The following is a 12524-nucleotide window of genomic DNA, read 5'->3' on the forward strand; positions in this document are numbered from 1 at the left end:
GAATGTCTGGTTTCACGTACCTACAACGTGATTTGGTATACCTCATGCTAGTTGCATTTAGGTGACCATGATTTTTCCTTCCTTTATTTAACCAAATAAAAAAAAAAATCATTGAGACTAAAAATCTCTTCAAGAGTGACATTGGGCGCTAGTCCACGGCTTTTACGTTAATTTTGAATTATCTTTAAGTGATGCCTCCATGTTAGTTTAAGTTGACGCATTTCTGGCTACATTGTAGTGTTTACATTTTAACTTTTACATTTATTAGCTTCACATACTATTTACATTTAGCCTCATGTTAGCTACTACTTGTTAGCTTTATGTTAGCTTCTCCAGGCTCATTTTCTCAAATGTTAAGCTTCTACATTTAGTTTCAATTTAGCTTATATGTTAGCTGCCTTCATGTTAGTTTGTGTAGGTTAGCTTCATGTTAGCGTCTAGCTTTAGCTTTAACTCGCTAGCTACATTTAACATCATGTTTGCGTCTACATTTATTTTTATTTTTAGCTTCGACATGTTAGCTTTGTTTTTGTTAGTTTCATGTATTAGCTTCATGTTTGTGCCTCCCTTTTAGTTTTATGTTTGATATCTTCAGGCTAAATTCTCAAGCGTTAGCTTGCTAGCTTCAGTGTGCTCCTCCATGCTAGTTTAATGAGGAAGCTAATCTCAAATTCTCGGGAGTTTGTGAACTCACAAATACCGCGAGAATTCATCTTGCGAAAGCAAGGTTAGCGCTGAGGAGCTTTCAAGTGACATCTGTGTCAAAGAACACGCGTGTGCTGCGTTTTTGTTGGAGTGTCTCACATTTTTGTGTTGATGTGTTTGTTTCCCGCCACCGCTGCACGCGCGCCTGCTGGCTGGCAGCCATTAAAAGGCGACCGCAGTTTGACCTTTGCACCTGGTTTGACCTTAGCACGTGCCGCCGCCTCCTGGCTCACGTCACAAAAACACCAAAAATGTTTCTGTCATATTGAAATCAATACATAAACACGTGACGTGTTGGCCGGGGTGTGACAAGCAAGCGTTGCTGAGTGTCCAATGAGAAGCCAGCGTTTGTCCAGCGCTTCCATGTAAGAATCGATTGCGGCGCTGGCGAGGGAGCTGTCAGTCGGCAGCGTGATCAAGATTTGTCTCGTTCATTAGGAAAGAGGTCACCGCGTGTCGTGTTGTGTCGTTCGTCTTCCATCCGGTGATTGTAAACGACGAGATTTTCGCAGGGGGATGATTGGCGGGCCGTCATCTGCCCATGACAAATGTAATCCCAAAATAATCTGACAAGCGCTAACAGGTTTTCCTCGTGCCGCCGTGGCACAAAATCGATAGCTCATCTTCTCGAGGCCGAGCTGCCATCTCCAGCCGTCGCCAACCTCCGGACATCAGCTGTGTTCAAAATCCACTTTTTCACTTTACTAACATACGTAGTGAGTTGGCCTTTTCGTAGGGCCCTCCATGCATCCCACAATGCATCTGCAATTCCTATTAGGAGTGTGACGATAGATATCGATAATCGCGATAAATTGTGATGCTTTGTCTCCCGATAGAGTATCCATATGCTTACGCAAGTATCGTGATATTTGTAGTTCATATACAGCCATAATGACGGCTCCATTGTTCATGACATATTGAGCAATTACTTGGTGGGCCATTAGAGGGAGCAACTCATAAGAGTGGGAGCTGGACGCAAGTCTTCAGGTGAAGAAGACTTATCATCCCTCTTTGACATGTCTATCTGTCCAGCAACTGACTCACTTTTGCATACGTTTCTATGAAAAATGTGGATTACATCTTCAATTTTAATATTTTAAAACATATTTTATGTTTCGACTTTTTCAAGCACACAATTTCTGAGGAATATTAATATTGATTTAATTGGATTTAATATTTAAGTCATTTTATTTTCTTATTTACTTTTGCAATGTTGCACAAAAAATGGTGTCACAGTTTATAAAATGAAACACACCAATACACGTATTGGTTTACAAAAAAAAATACACTAAGGTATTCACTGTGAAGAAGACACTGGTTTTAATATTGTATTTCAGTGATGATACAAAAAGAACAAACATCAGTTTATGTCTTGAGTAGTTTTATCGTAGATTATCGTGAATTGATTACCTGACCAATATATGGACAATCACGGTATCGTCATATCGTGAGATAATTGTTATTGTGAGCCTTGTATCGCATATCATATCATATCATATCATATCATATCATATCATATCATATCATATCATATCATATCATATCATATCATATCATATCATATCATACCCACATGTTCTCACGCCTAATTGCTATACAATGAAGGCATATTAGTGAGCAGTCAATTGATCGTCTTCGGCCTTGTTCTAAAAATCCATATTGTAGTGTTGTTCGCAATTGTTCAAGTTGTCATCATCCTCAACCCGACATAATCACTACAAAGGGATTTTCAGCATCTGAAAAAGTAGCGTCAAAAGAGAAATAGAACTCAAGTGTTCTTCTTTTTTTTGGCTGATTGGGGAGTCGGGAAGGAGCCAATAGATTCCCAACGCAGCCTTTGTTTACTTGTTGGGAAACAATCACAACTTCAGGTGGAGCCAACTTTCTTCACGTAGGCCAACGAACGCGGTAAAAACCTGGCAAACACAAACACACACAGACGGATAAAACCCACATACAACACTCTCAAACTAAGTAACACACCGAGCTTGCAAAACACGCAAACACAGAGAAACACACACTCAAGCACACACTACGAGTTTGACTAAGTAGCTGTCTTGGTTTTCTGGGTCAAAACTTGACGAGCTCACAAAGTCTTTGAAGTTTTTTTTTTTTTTTAAGCCTCCAAACTACTTTGAAAAAGTACTCAATCGCTCAAGTACTTTGGACAATTACTTTGTACAAAGTAGTAAACATCAAAGTGTCCTCACTCGCTCCTTCCAGAATTTTTCACGCCCACTCGAGCCACGTCGCAGGCAAACGTTCTGTCTTGGAATTGTATGTTACTAAAACAAACCTAAAAAAAACAACAACAAAAAAACATGTTAGTTTCCACGCAACAGAAAAAATAGCTTCAAATTTAAGTAAAACACTTGTTAAATAATTACTTATTTCTGTTTCTTCATATAGCTTCATGTTAGAGTCTATTTATTAGCTTCTCCATGTTATAAGCTACTCTTGTTAGCGTCTTGATGTTTGCTTCATTTTAGCCTTATGTTAGCTTCTCCATGTTGACTTCTGGTTAGCCACTTCATTTTAGCTTGACATTTTCACAGCTTCGTGTTAGCATCTCTATAAGCTTCTACATATTTTCATGATAGCATTTCATTAGCTACTCCATGTTAGCTTCTTATTAGCTTCCATGTGAGAATTTATACCCTATGTTTGCTATGTGTTAGCTTTTAGGTTAGCTTGTACGTATTAGCTTTTTCTTATTATCTCCACGTTAACTTTCATTTCTTTCTTTGTGGTAGGTCCATGTTAACGTCTGTATGTTGGCTTTTTGCTAGCTAGATTCATGTTAGCTTCTACGTTGACATCATGGTAACTAGCCACATTAGCATCTAAATGTTTGCTTTGTATCAGCATCATGTACATGTTAGCTTCTTATTAGCTTCTACAGGTTTGCTTCCTGTCAGCTTCATGCTAACTTCCATTTAGATTCCTCATGTTAGCGTCTACATGTTAGCTTAGTTGTTTGTTTCGTGATAGCCTCATTAGCTTATTGTTCGCTTTAAATGTTTATTTCTTGATAGCCTTGTGTTCATTTCTCTATAGTAGCTTCTATATGTTAGCTTCCCAAGCTTGCATTGCGTTGGCTTTGCTGTGTTAGCTTGGTAATGTTAGCGTTACGTTTGCTTGGTGTAAGTTTCATTAGCTTCTCCTTGTGTGTCACTATCTTTTACATGTTAGCTTCTTTGTGTTAGCTTCCCCATGTTAACTTCAACAAAGGAGTTTATTTGGGGAAAACAAGGACGAGCGCATGCGCGTCCACGGAGGGATTTAAGGCCTTGGTGAGTAAATGGATGATGCTGCTTGATTGAAGACAAATTGTGTGTTCGGTTGTGAGTGTGTGTGTGTCTGTTGTCGGCAGGGGGGATAAGAGAGAGGGGGGACAAGCGTGGGTGGTGTCGGGAGAGAGGGGGTTGTTTGCGCGGTGGGCCGGCGGTTTCAGCATTGTCGCACTTCCAGCTGCAGGGAGCTTGATTAAAATATCTGCGTTACGCAACCTCTGTCAAGGAAAACACAGCTGGTTTGTCCAGTCACACACGAGCGACCAATCGGGAGCCGGCATTTGTCCACTTGGACACCTGCAGCCAATCAGGAGCAAGCGTTTGTCCTGTCTGCAACATTTGGCCTCCTTTCAGCATCAGGGCAAACATTTTTTCATTTGTAACACAATCAAGCTTCATGCGCGCTTTCTTCCTTGTCACATAAACGCAACACAAACCAGCACACACAAATGTCCTACAGCACCCGAACGCCCCGCCGCTGTCATTCAGACTTGAGTGTAAGATTTCTACAACTTCCTGTTTGCATGTTTGTTTGATTTGTATTTTGATTTGAGTGGTTTGTTGGGAAGTGCAATGGCAACATCCGACCTGCAGGTGGCAATCTCTGCAGATTTGAACAAACGTCAAGACTAGGCTGCAACAACGATTATTTTCATTCCGATTAATCAATGAATCGGGTAAAAACAAAAAAAAACAAAAAAACTTCTTAACTATTCAAAAACAGGACATTATTTCTAATTGATTCTCATTGACTTCCTGGTTTCTTTTTTTTTTTTTCCCTGTCAATGCTTCCTTCAGGTAATGCTTGCAAAAATGAGCAAACATGTTGATTGTTTTCCAAAGCAGATGTTTGCAAATGTTTCTTAAGAAAAAAAAAAGCGGAGACGATTAAAAGTCGTCTTTCTTGCTTTTGAGTGGCTGAAATTGTGACAATGTGGACAATTTCAAGTTCAACAAAATTTGTAAGCGATGAATGGTTGATCAAAATAGCTGTCGATTTATTTGATATTCGATTAGTCATTCCTTGCTCATAGATTCGTTCCTTGATTTCCTCATCCATTCATGTGAGCTCCCCGTATTAGCTACATGCTCGTTTGACGTCTTCTCCTTTATTTATTTTTGAACTCCTTCCTTGATTCGCTTCTTCTCTTCTCGACTTTTTCTCCTTCATTTATGAGTTGTTGGACTTCTCAGATAATGAGAACTGCTGACGTCATCAATCTTATTTTTCGTACCAGCGTCTACTCGGCTCCTCCCACTTTGGCGCCAGTCCAAATGGGAAGACGTCACGTGCGCGCGCGTTGCGCTGCGCCAGACGCGGCGCTCTTTTTGCTTTCCCGCCAGCTCGGCTCGGCTCCGCGCACGCACAACCGCACAACTTTTTGGGGCTTGCGTGCGCGCGACCCGAAGAGCGACGTCGCGCGCGCGCCTCCCGCCTGGGGGTGGGCGGTGCGTCGAGGCGCGCGTCCGCGGCGGCGAGTCACCGCCAGCTGCATGTGCGGAGTGCGGACGCGCCGTGGACTTGTCGACACGCCGGGAGACAGAAGAGGAGGAGGAGGAGAAGGAGAAAGAGGAGATACGAGGAGGTTGGCTTGAGAGTGGACGCGGGCGAGAGGAGTGGTCGCCGCAGACAACAACAGTCCACCTCCACCTCCGTCTTCCACCCGCGTGTTGTCCGTGAACGCAACGCTGGCTCCCACATGAGCGCAAGAGCTTCTCTTCTTTTTCTTCTTCTCTTTTCTTCTTCTTTCCTTCTTCTTCTTGTTGTGAGAAGGATGTGAGGAGAAAATGTTTGTCCTGCAGGTGAGTTTGTCACTTTGCTTGCTCACGTTTGCCAAAAAACGATCCAACGCTGAGTTTGCATGCTTGCCGCAGCACTTTCGGAGCTGTTCGGTGCCAGGAGACCAAAAGGGAAAGAAAAACGCTCGTTTTTTGTTTTGTTTTGTTTAGTAAACAATCTTCAGCAGCTTTCCCATCAATCCATTTTATCATCACGTGACGTGTGATGTCATCACCATCAGCTGTACCCTTGGAAAGTTTTGTGAGTGGTACGATAGCAGCCTTATTTCAGTGGGTCAGGTATGGGTGAAGGCTGACAATACCAGCCACTAGGGGTGTGAATTGCCTAGTCCCTGACGATTCGATTCGTATCACGATTCACAGGTCACGATTCGATTCGATACCGATTAATCCCGATACGAATTTATAAGTCGATTGTTGCGATTTTTTTTCATTCAAATTTAGAAAATACTAATCAGTAAGCTTGTAGAGTGTAAGATTTATATGAAAATGTATTATTTATTTATCTGAAATTTCAATCTTATAGAGGTTGTAATCTGTTTCATGTTTGAACAGCATTAAAATAAAATATTAAGGCTTAATCTTAATGTTCCGTTCATATAACATTCTTCCATGCTCAAGGTGTGAATCCTAAAAAAAAAAAAAAAAAAAATTCGATTCTGCCGATTATTGAATCGATTCGAGAATCGCGCGATGTAGTATCGCGATATATCGCCGAATCGATTTTTTTAACACCCCTACCAGCCACTCATACTTAAAGGGATGCTTGACTCATTGAGACATTTTCAGTAGCAGTAAAAAGTAATATTTTGTCTATAATTAATGTGGGAACTTCATTATTTTTCATGTATAATGAGTACCTTTAAAAATGACATTTTCTGCTTGCTAGCGACTGATGATGACATCACCCGTGCTAACGACCAATCATGGCTCAGTTTGCTGACCAAATCCAGAAAACAGGTGAGCCGTGATTGGTCGTTACCGACTTCCTCAGCACAGGTGATGTCATCATCAGTCAGCAAGTCGAAAAAACAACAACCTTTTAAAGGTATTAATTGTATATGAAAAATAATGAAGTAAATTCATTCTGGACAAAATATTCACTTTTGACTGCTGAATATGGTTCAATGAGTCAAGTGTCCCTTTAAGCATAGTAACTCAGCGGTCACACTGTGTGACATTGGCGGATCATCATCATGCGAGTCAGAAAGAAAGAAAGTTGTTGTTGTTGTTTTTTTTAAAAACATTACCTGTTGTTGTGTTGTCATTAAATTTTCTGTTTCAAAAGTAACGATGGTATCAGTACTCAGTATCGGTATCTGCGAGTATGCCAAAATGAATCCATCCATCTTGACTGTGGGTGCTGGATAGGTAGGGCTTGGTTTAAAATATCAATATATCGATATCGTATCGATGCGCCTTTCCACATCCCAATATCGATATATAAAACCATGTATCGATATATCGATTAACCCCCCCCCCACACACACACACACAAACACAAACGTTCCTGAGCCCGTGCCACTTACACTGAGAATAAAACAGATTATTAATGTAACTGCAATGGATTAAATTCTTAATGTAAATATTAATATTTTTACGAATGCATTAAATTAGAGCAACAAGTTTCTACTATTTGCAGCATTGGTACTTTTGACTGTCTAAAATAGGTGCTGCATGAATTCCTCAGCTGAATCGAAAATCGTTGTGAATCGTGAATCGAGCCCTTGTGAATTGAATCGATTCTGGAAATCTGAATCGATACCCAGCCCTAGTGCTGGCGCCTATCTCAGCTGGCTTTGGGTAGTAGGCGGCGTACGCCCTGGACTGGTTGTCAGCCAATCGCAGGGCACACAGACGAACAACCATCCACACTCACACGCACACCTAGGGACAATTCGGAGCGGCCAATTAACCTGCCATGCATGTCTTGGGAATGTGGGAGGAGACCGGAGTACCCGGAGAAGACCCACGCGGGCACGGGGAGAACATGCAAACTCCACCCAGGAGGGCCGGAGCCTGGACTCGAACCCGAGTCATCAGTACTGGGAGGCGGACGTGCTAACCACTCAAGCCCCAAAATGAATCCTTTTACTGGTGTTGGTCTGAAAAAAAAAAAATCGATTGATTTGGGGAAAATAGATCGGCATAGCAGCACAGATGCTGAAATCTGATTGGCCAAAACATTTTATTTGGGAATACACAAAAACTATTTTTTATAGATGGTGTGGGGGGGAGACCATTTAAAATGTAAATATAGATCGGCGTATGTGAAAGTGGTGAGGTGAGCGGAGCAGGCCTTGTAACTTGTGACATCATGTGACTTGCGTGATGTTTGTATGTAACAATGTGACGTCATGTGACTGTTCAAAATAAAAGCTCTATATAAATTAATTTGAGATGAGTTGAGTTGAGTTGCATGACATTTGCGTGTAATGTCATGTGACTTGTGTGATGTTTGCGTGTGACGACATGACGTCATGTGACTTGCATGACATTTGCGTGACAACGTCGTCATGTGACTTGTGTGACGTTTGCGTGTGACGTCATGTGACTTGCGTGACATTTACGTGACATCATGTGACTTGCGTAGTGTTTGCATGTGACGTCATGTGACTTGCATGACGTTTGCGTGTGACGACATGTGACATGCGTGATGTTTGCGTGTGACAACGTGACGTCATGTGACTTGAATGACGTTTGCGTGACAATATGACATCATGTGACTTGCGTGATGTTTGCGTGTGACGTCATGTGACTTGCGTGACGTTTACATGTGACATCATGTGACTTGCGTGATGTTTGTGTGTGACGATGTGATGTCATGTGACTTGCGTGATGTTTGCGTGTGACGACAAGTGACTTGCGTGATGTTTGAGTGTGACAACGTGACGTTGTGTGACTTGCATGACGTTTACGTGACAACATGACGACATGTGACTTGCGTGATGTTTGCGTGTGATATCATGTGACTTGTGTGATCTTTGCGTGTGACATCATGTGACTTGCGTGACGTTTACGTGTGACATTATGTGACTTGCGTGGTGTTTGCATGTGACGTCATGTGACTTGCGTGATGTTTGCGTGTGATATCATGTGACTTGTGTGATCTTTGCGTGTGACATCATGTGACTTGCGTGACGTTTACGTGTGACATTATGTGACTTGCGTGGTGTTTGCATGTGACGTCATGTGACTTGCGTGATCTTTGCGTGTGATATCATGTGACTTGCGTGATCTTTGCGTGTGACATCATGTGACTTGCGTGACGTTTACGTGTGACATCATGTGACTTGCGTGGTGTTTGCATGTGACGTCATGTGGCTTGCGTGACGTTTGCGTGTGTTTCCGCAGATGTGCGCCACCGTCTTGGTCTTCCTGCCGCCAGCCCGCGGGGCGGATGTCACATGCGACGCCGTCCTCATCACGGCCGCCAACGCCTCCTCCGGTAAGAATCGCGCACTCACACGAGTTCATTCATGACGACATCACACCAGTGACAGATATCTGTCGCTATCCAATGTTTCTACAATGAATTATTCAGTCAAATAATTAGAGGAAAATATATTTTGCCTTAAAGTTGACTGCAAAATCTTTTCTTTTTTTAAACTACTTGTATTTTTTGTTACTGTTTAATGATGGAACAAAACTATTGTGCAATATCACTTGAGATGAAGTTTAGAAATATGCATGTCATTATTATCCAGATAGATTCAACTGGCTATTATTTTTTCATACATCGATGATTGATTCAGTTGCAATCGACAAAGATGTTTGCAAATGTCGTCTTTTTTTGGGGGGGGGGAAACACACACAAAAGATCATCTCCGCCTGCTTTCATGGCAGCGAGAAATTGATGAATATTTTCAAATTGTGAGGACGACGTCTCCAAACATGTCAGCAAAGTGTTGTCCATTTATCATTTGATAATCAATTAGTTGTCGATAAATTGATAAATTGTCACGTGTCCAAGATGTTTTTTTTTCTTTTGATGACGTGTGTATTATAAAGTCATTGGCCACTGATCTATATCTATATGAATAGATAGGCGATAGGCCAATACTTTTGAGGTCGCGAGGCGGCCATATTGCTCCTCCCAAGAAACGTTTCTTCCCATACAATCTGATACATTTACAATATCCAAATTGGACAACATTTTAGACAGTATTTAGTAGAAACAGCATCATTTAGTGTTTTAAATGTATTAAACATAAACAAGAGGACTTCAGACATTTTACAACTTGCCTTAATTACATGTACAAATGATATGCCTAGTAATGTTTACAGGAGGAAACTTGTTTATTTTTTTTATTAAAGAATTATAAGTGTAATTGAACAAAAGCTGCCTCTGCCAAATCTAATATTGGGGTCTAAGGAACTGAGCCATAAAAGAAAAAGGGGGGTCTTCAAAGCAGTACATACCGTCCACTTGTTGTTATTATCGTTATTATTATTATTATTGTTAATATTCTTCTTCTTCTTCTTCTTCTTATTATTATTATTATTATTATTATTATTATTATTATTTTGTGTTATGTGTTAATAAATAGTGAGCACCCTATGGGGCAGAAACCACCCACCATCTGAACATATAGGGTAAAGTTGATGCAGTAGTCTGCTGATGAGGTGGGAGTCGCAAGATGGCTGCTGTGTGACTTCAACGGTTTGCACTGGCGTGTACGTGCTAGCGGCTAACCACTCATATATGCAGGTCAGCGGCATTGGCGTGCTGCAGGCTGAATTAGCGTTAGCATTGCTCATTTAGATCCAAGTGCTGTTTTCTTGTGAGTGAACGATCATCATTGAGTCGTCATCATCATCACGAATGAATGAATGAATGAATGATGATGACCAGCAGCGCATCAAGGAGGCGCTAATGAGCCGCCCAGCTGACGTGCGGTTAAAAATAACGACGTGACTTGAATTGCTTTTGACGTCTCAAAGCGTGTTGACGTCTAGCGGCCCCCCCGGCTGCGTCCCCCGCCCCCCTCGGGTCCCGTCTCGCTTCTTCTCCCGAGGCCCCCAACTTGTCAGAGGAAGAGAAGAGCGGCCAGGCCCCGGGGACACGTCCGTGTTCGTGGTCCTTGCTGTGGTGGCGTGCGTGTGGCCGCGGGGACCCCTGTCACCACCGCTTACCGTTGCCCTTAAACACACGCACAAACACCCACAAAAAAGCACTTTCAACATTTTATTCCATATCCTTCATATCCAGCGTAAGATAAATGTACTAGTACACTCCTTGGCCTGACTAGTAAGACCATTCAGTGCACTAGTAGAGCGACTGGGGTGCACGAGTGGGTCACAATGATGACGTGATGCAAAGATTGATTGGAGGACATTTTACTACAACGGTGCACTAGTTGACCTCTGCATGCTACTAGTACAAGTAGTGTATAGCTAGTAGAATTTTACAATGGTACTAGTCATACTCGTAGCACGTAGTTGTCAACTAGTTCAGTTTTGTTTCAATTATAACATGGAAACTAGTAAGAAAGTCGAGCATATGGAGGAAATGCCTTCCATTGTCAATGTACTAGTAGCATGACGATATCTTAGGAGCATTGCTTTTTTCCCCACAGCTACATAGATGCCATTTCTGCTCACTATTAGCACAACATTGTCAAACTAGTATAGTAGAACAATTTCATGTATAACTACTAGCATGCTACTAGTACGTTACACATGCCAACTAAGTGTGGCTAGTTTAAAACAGTGGTTTACTAGTGAGTTTTACGTGTTTACTAGTAGGCCAAAAGTGGAACTAGTAGAGAAAAAAAAATCTACTAGTGCACATCATTTTGAGAGTCAACTAGTTTGTGGAGCATTGCTTTTTTTTCACAGCTTCGTACAGTATGTGACATTTCTGCTCACTATTATCACAACGTTGTATTACTAGTAGAACAATTTCATGTATAACTAGTGAGGCAGAACTACTAGTGGGCATTTTGGTGCTGCAGGTAGAGCCCAGCAGGCTACTAGTGTGTGACACATACCTACTAAGTGTGACTAGTTTAAAATAGTAGTTTACTAGTCAGGTTTAAGTGTTTACTACTTGGTCAAAAGTGGAACTAGTGGAGGAAAAAATGTTACTAGTAAGATACAGTTGTTCTACTAGTGCACATTTTTGTTTCAATAGTAACATGGAAACTAGTAAGAAAGTCTGCAGATCGAGGCTATGAAGGAAATGCGTTCCATCGCCAATGCACTAGTAGCATGACAATGTCTTAGGAGCATTGCTTTTTTTTACCTCACAACTACGTATATATGACATTTCTGATACTATTAGCACAATGTTGTCTTACTAGTCGAACAATTTCATGTATAATTAGTGAGACAGAAATACTAGTGGGCATTTTGGTTCTGCAAGTAGAACCCGGCAGGCAACTAGTGCGTGACACATGCTTACTAGGTGTTACTAGTTCAGAACAGTGGTTTACTAGTCAGGTTTAACTGTTTACGAGTAGGCCAAAAGTGGAACTAGTAGAAGAAGAAAAAAAAATGTCATTTTACTAGTGCACATCATTTTAGAAAAGAGTCAACTAGTACATGGAACTAATACTGATGTGACGTGTTGTTTGCCTTTTCAGTCCAATGGGCGTCGTCCTTGTGGAACGAGACGCAGGTGCCGGGCAACGCTAGCGTCCAGCTCAGCGGTGAGGGAACAACACGGCAAGTACACGCGCCGAGGCCAAAGCCGGCCCAGGTTTTACTTGCGTGCGCTTCCAC

The 12524-nt window shown here is 41.7% G+C and overlaps 1 protein-coding gene across 3 annotated transcripts in view; it reads left to right on the plus strand.

Annotated features, from left to right (window-relative positions):
• crhr1 (corticotropin releasing hormone receptor 1) overlaps positions 1–12524 on the plus strand; it is a 36213-nt gene that overhangs the window by 1814 nt on the left and 21875 nt on the right. For 2 of the 3 annotated variants that reach the window (XM_077501807.1, XM_077501806.1), the window contains exons 2-3: positions 9153–9246; positions 12386–12451. In XM_077501807.1, the coding sequence (XP_077357933.1) occupies positions 9153–9246; positions 12386–12451 (160 nt within the window). Of the gene's footprint in view, positions 1–5289; positions 5802–9152; positions 9247–12385; positions 12452–12524 lie in introns of those variants that run through there. The other variant, XM_077501808.1, reaches the window with a different exon arrangement.

This window comes from Festucalex cinctus, chromosome 17 (assembly GCF_051991245.1).
Source record: "Festucalex cinctus isolate MCC-2025b chromosome 17, RoL_Fcin_1.0, whole genome shotgun sequence".
Taxonomy (NCBI): domain Eukaryota; kingdom Metazoa; phylum Chordata; class Actinopteri; order Syngnathiformes; family Syngnathidae; genus Festucalex; species Festucalex cinctus.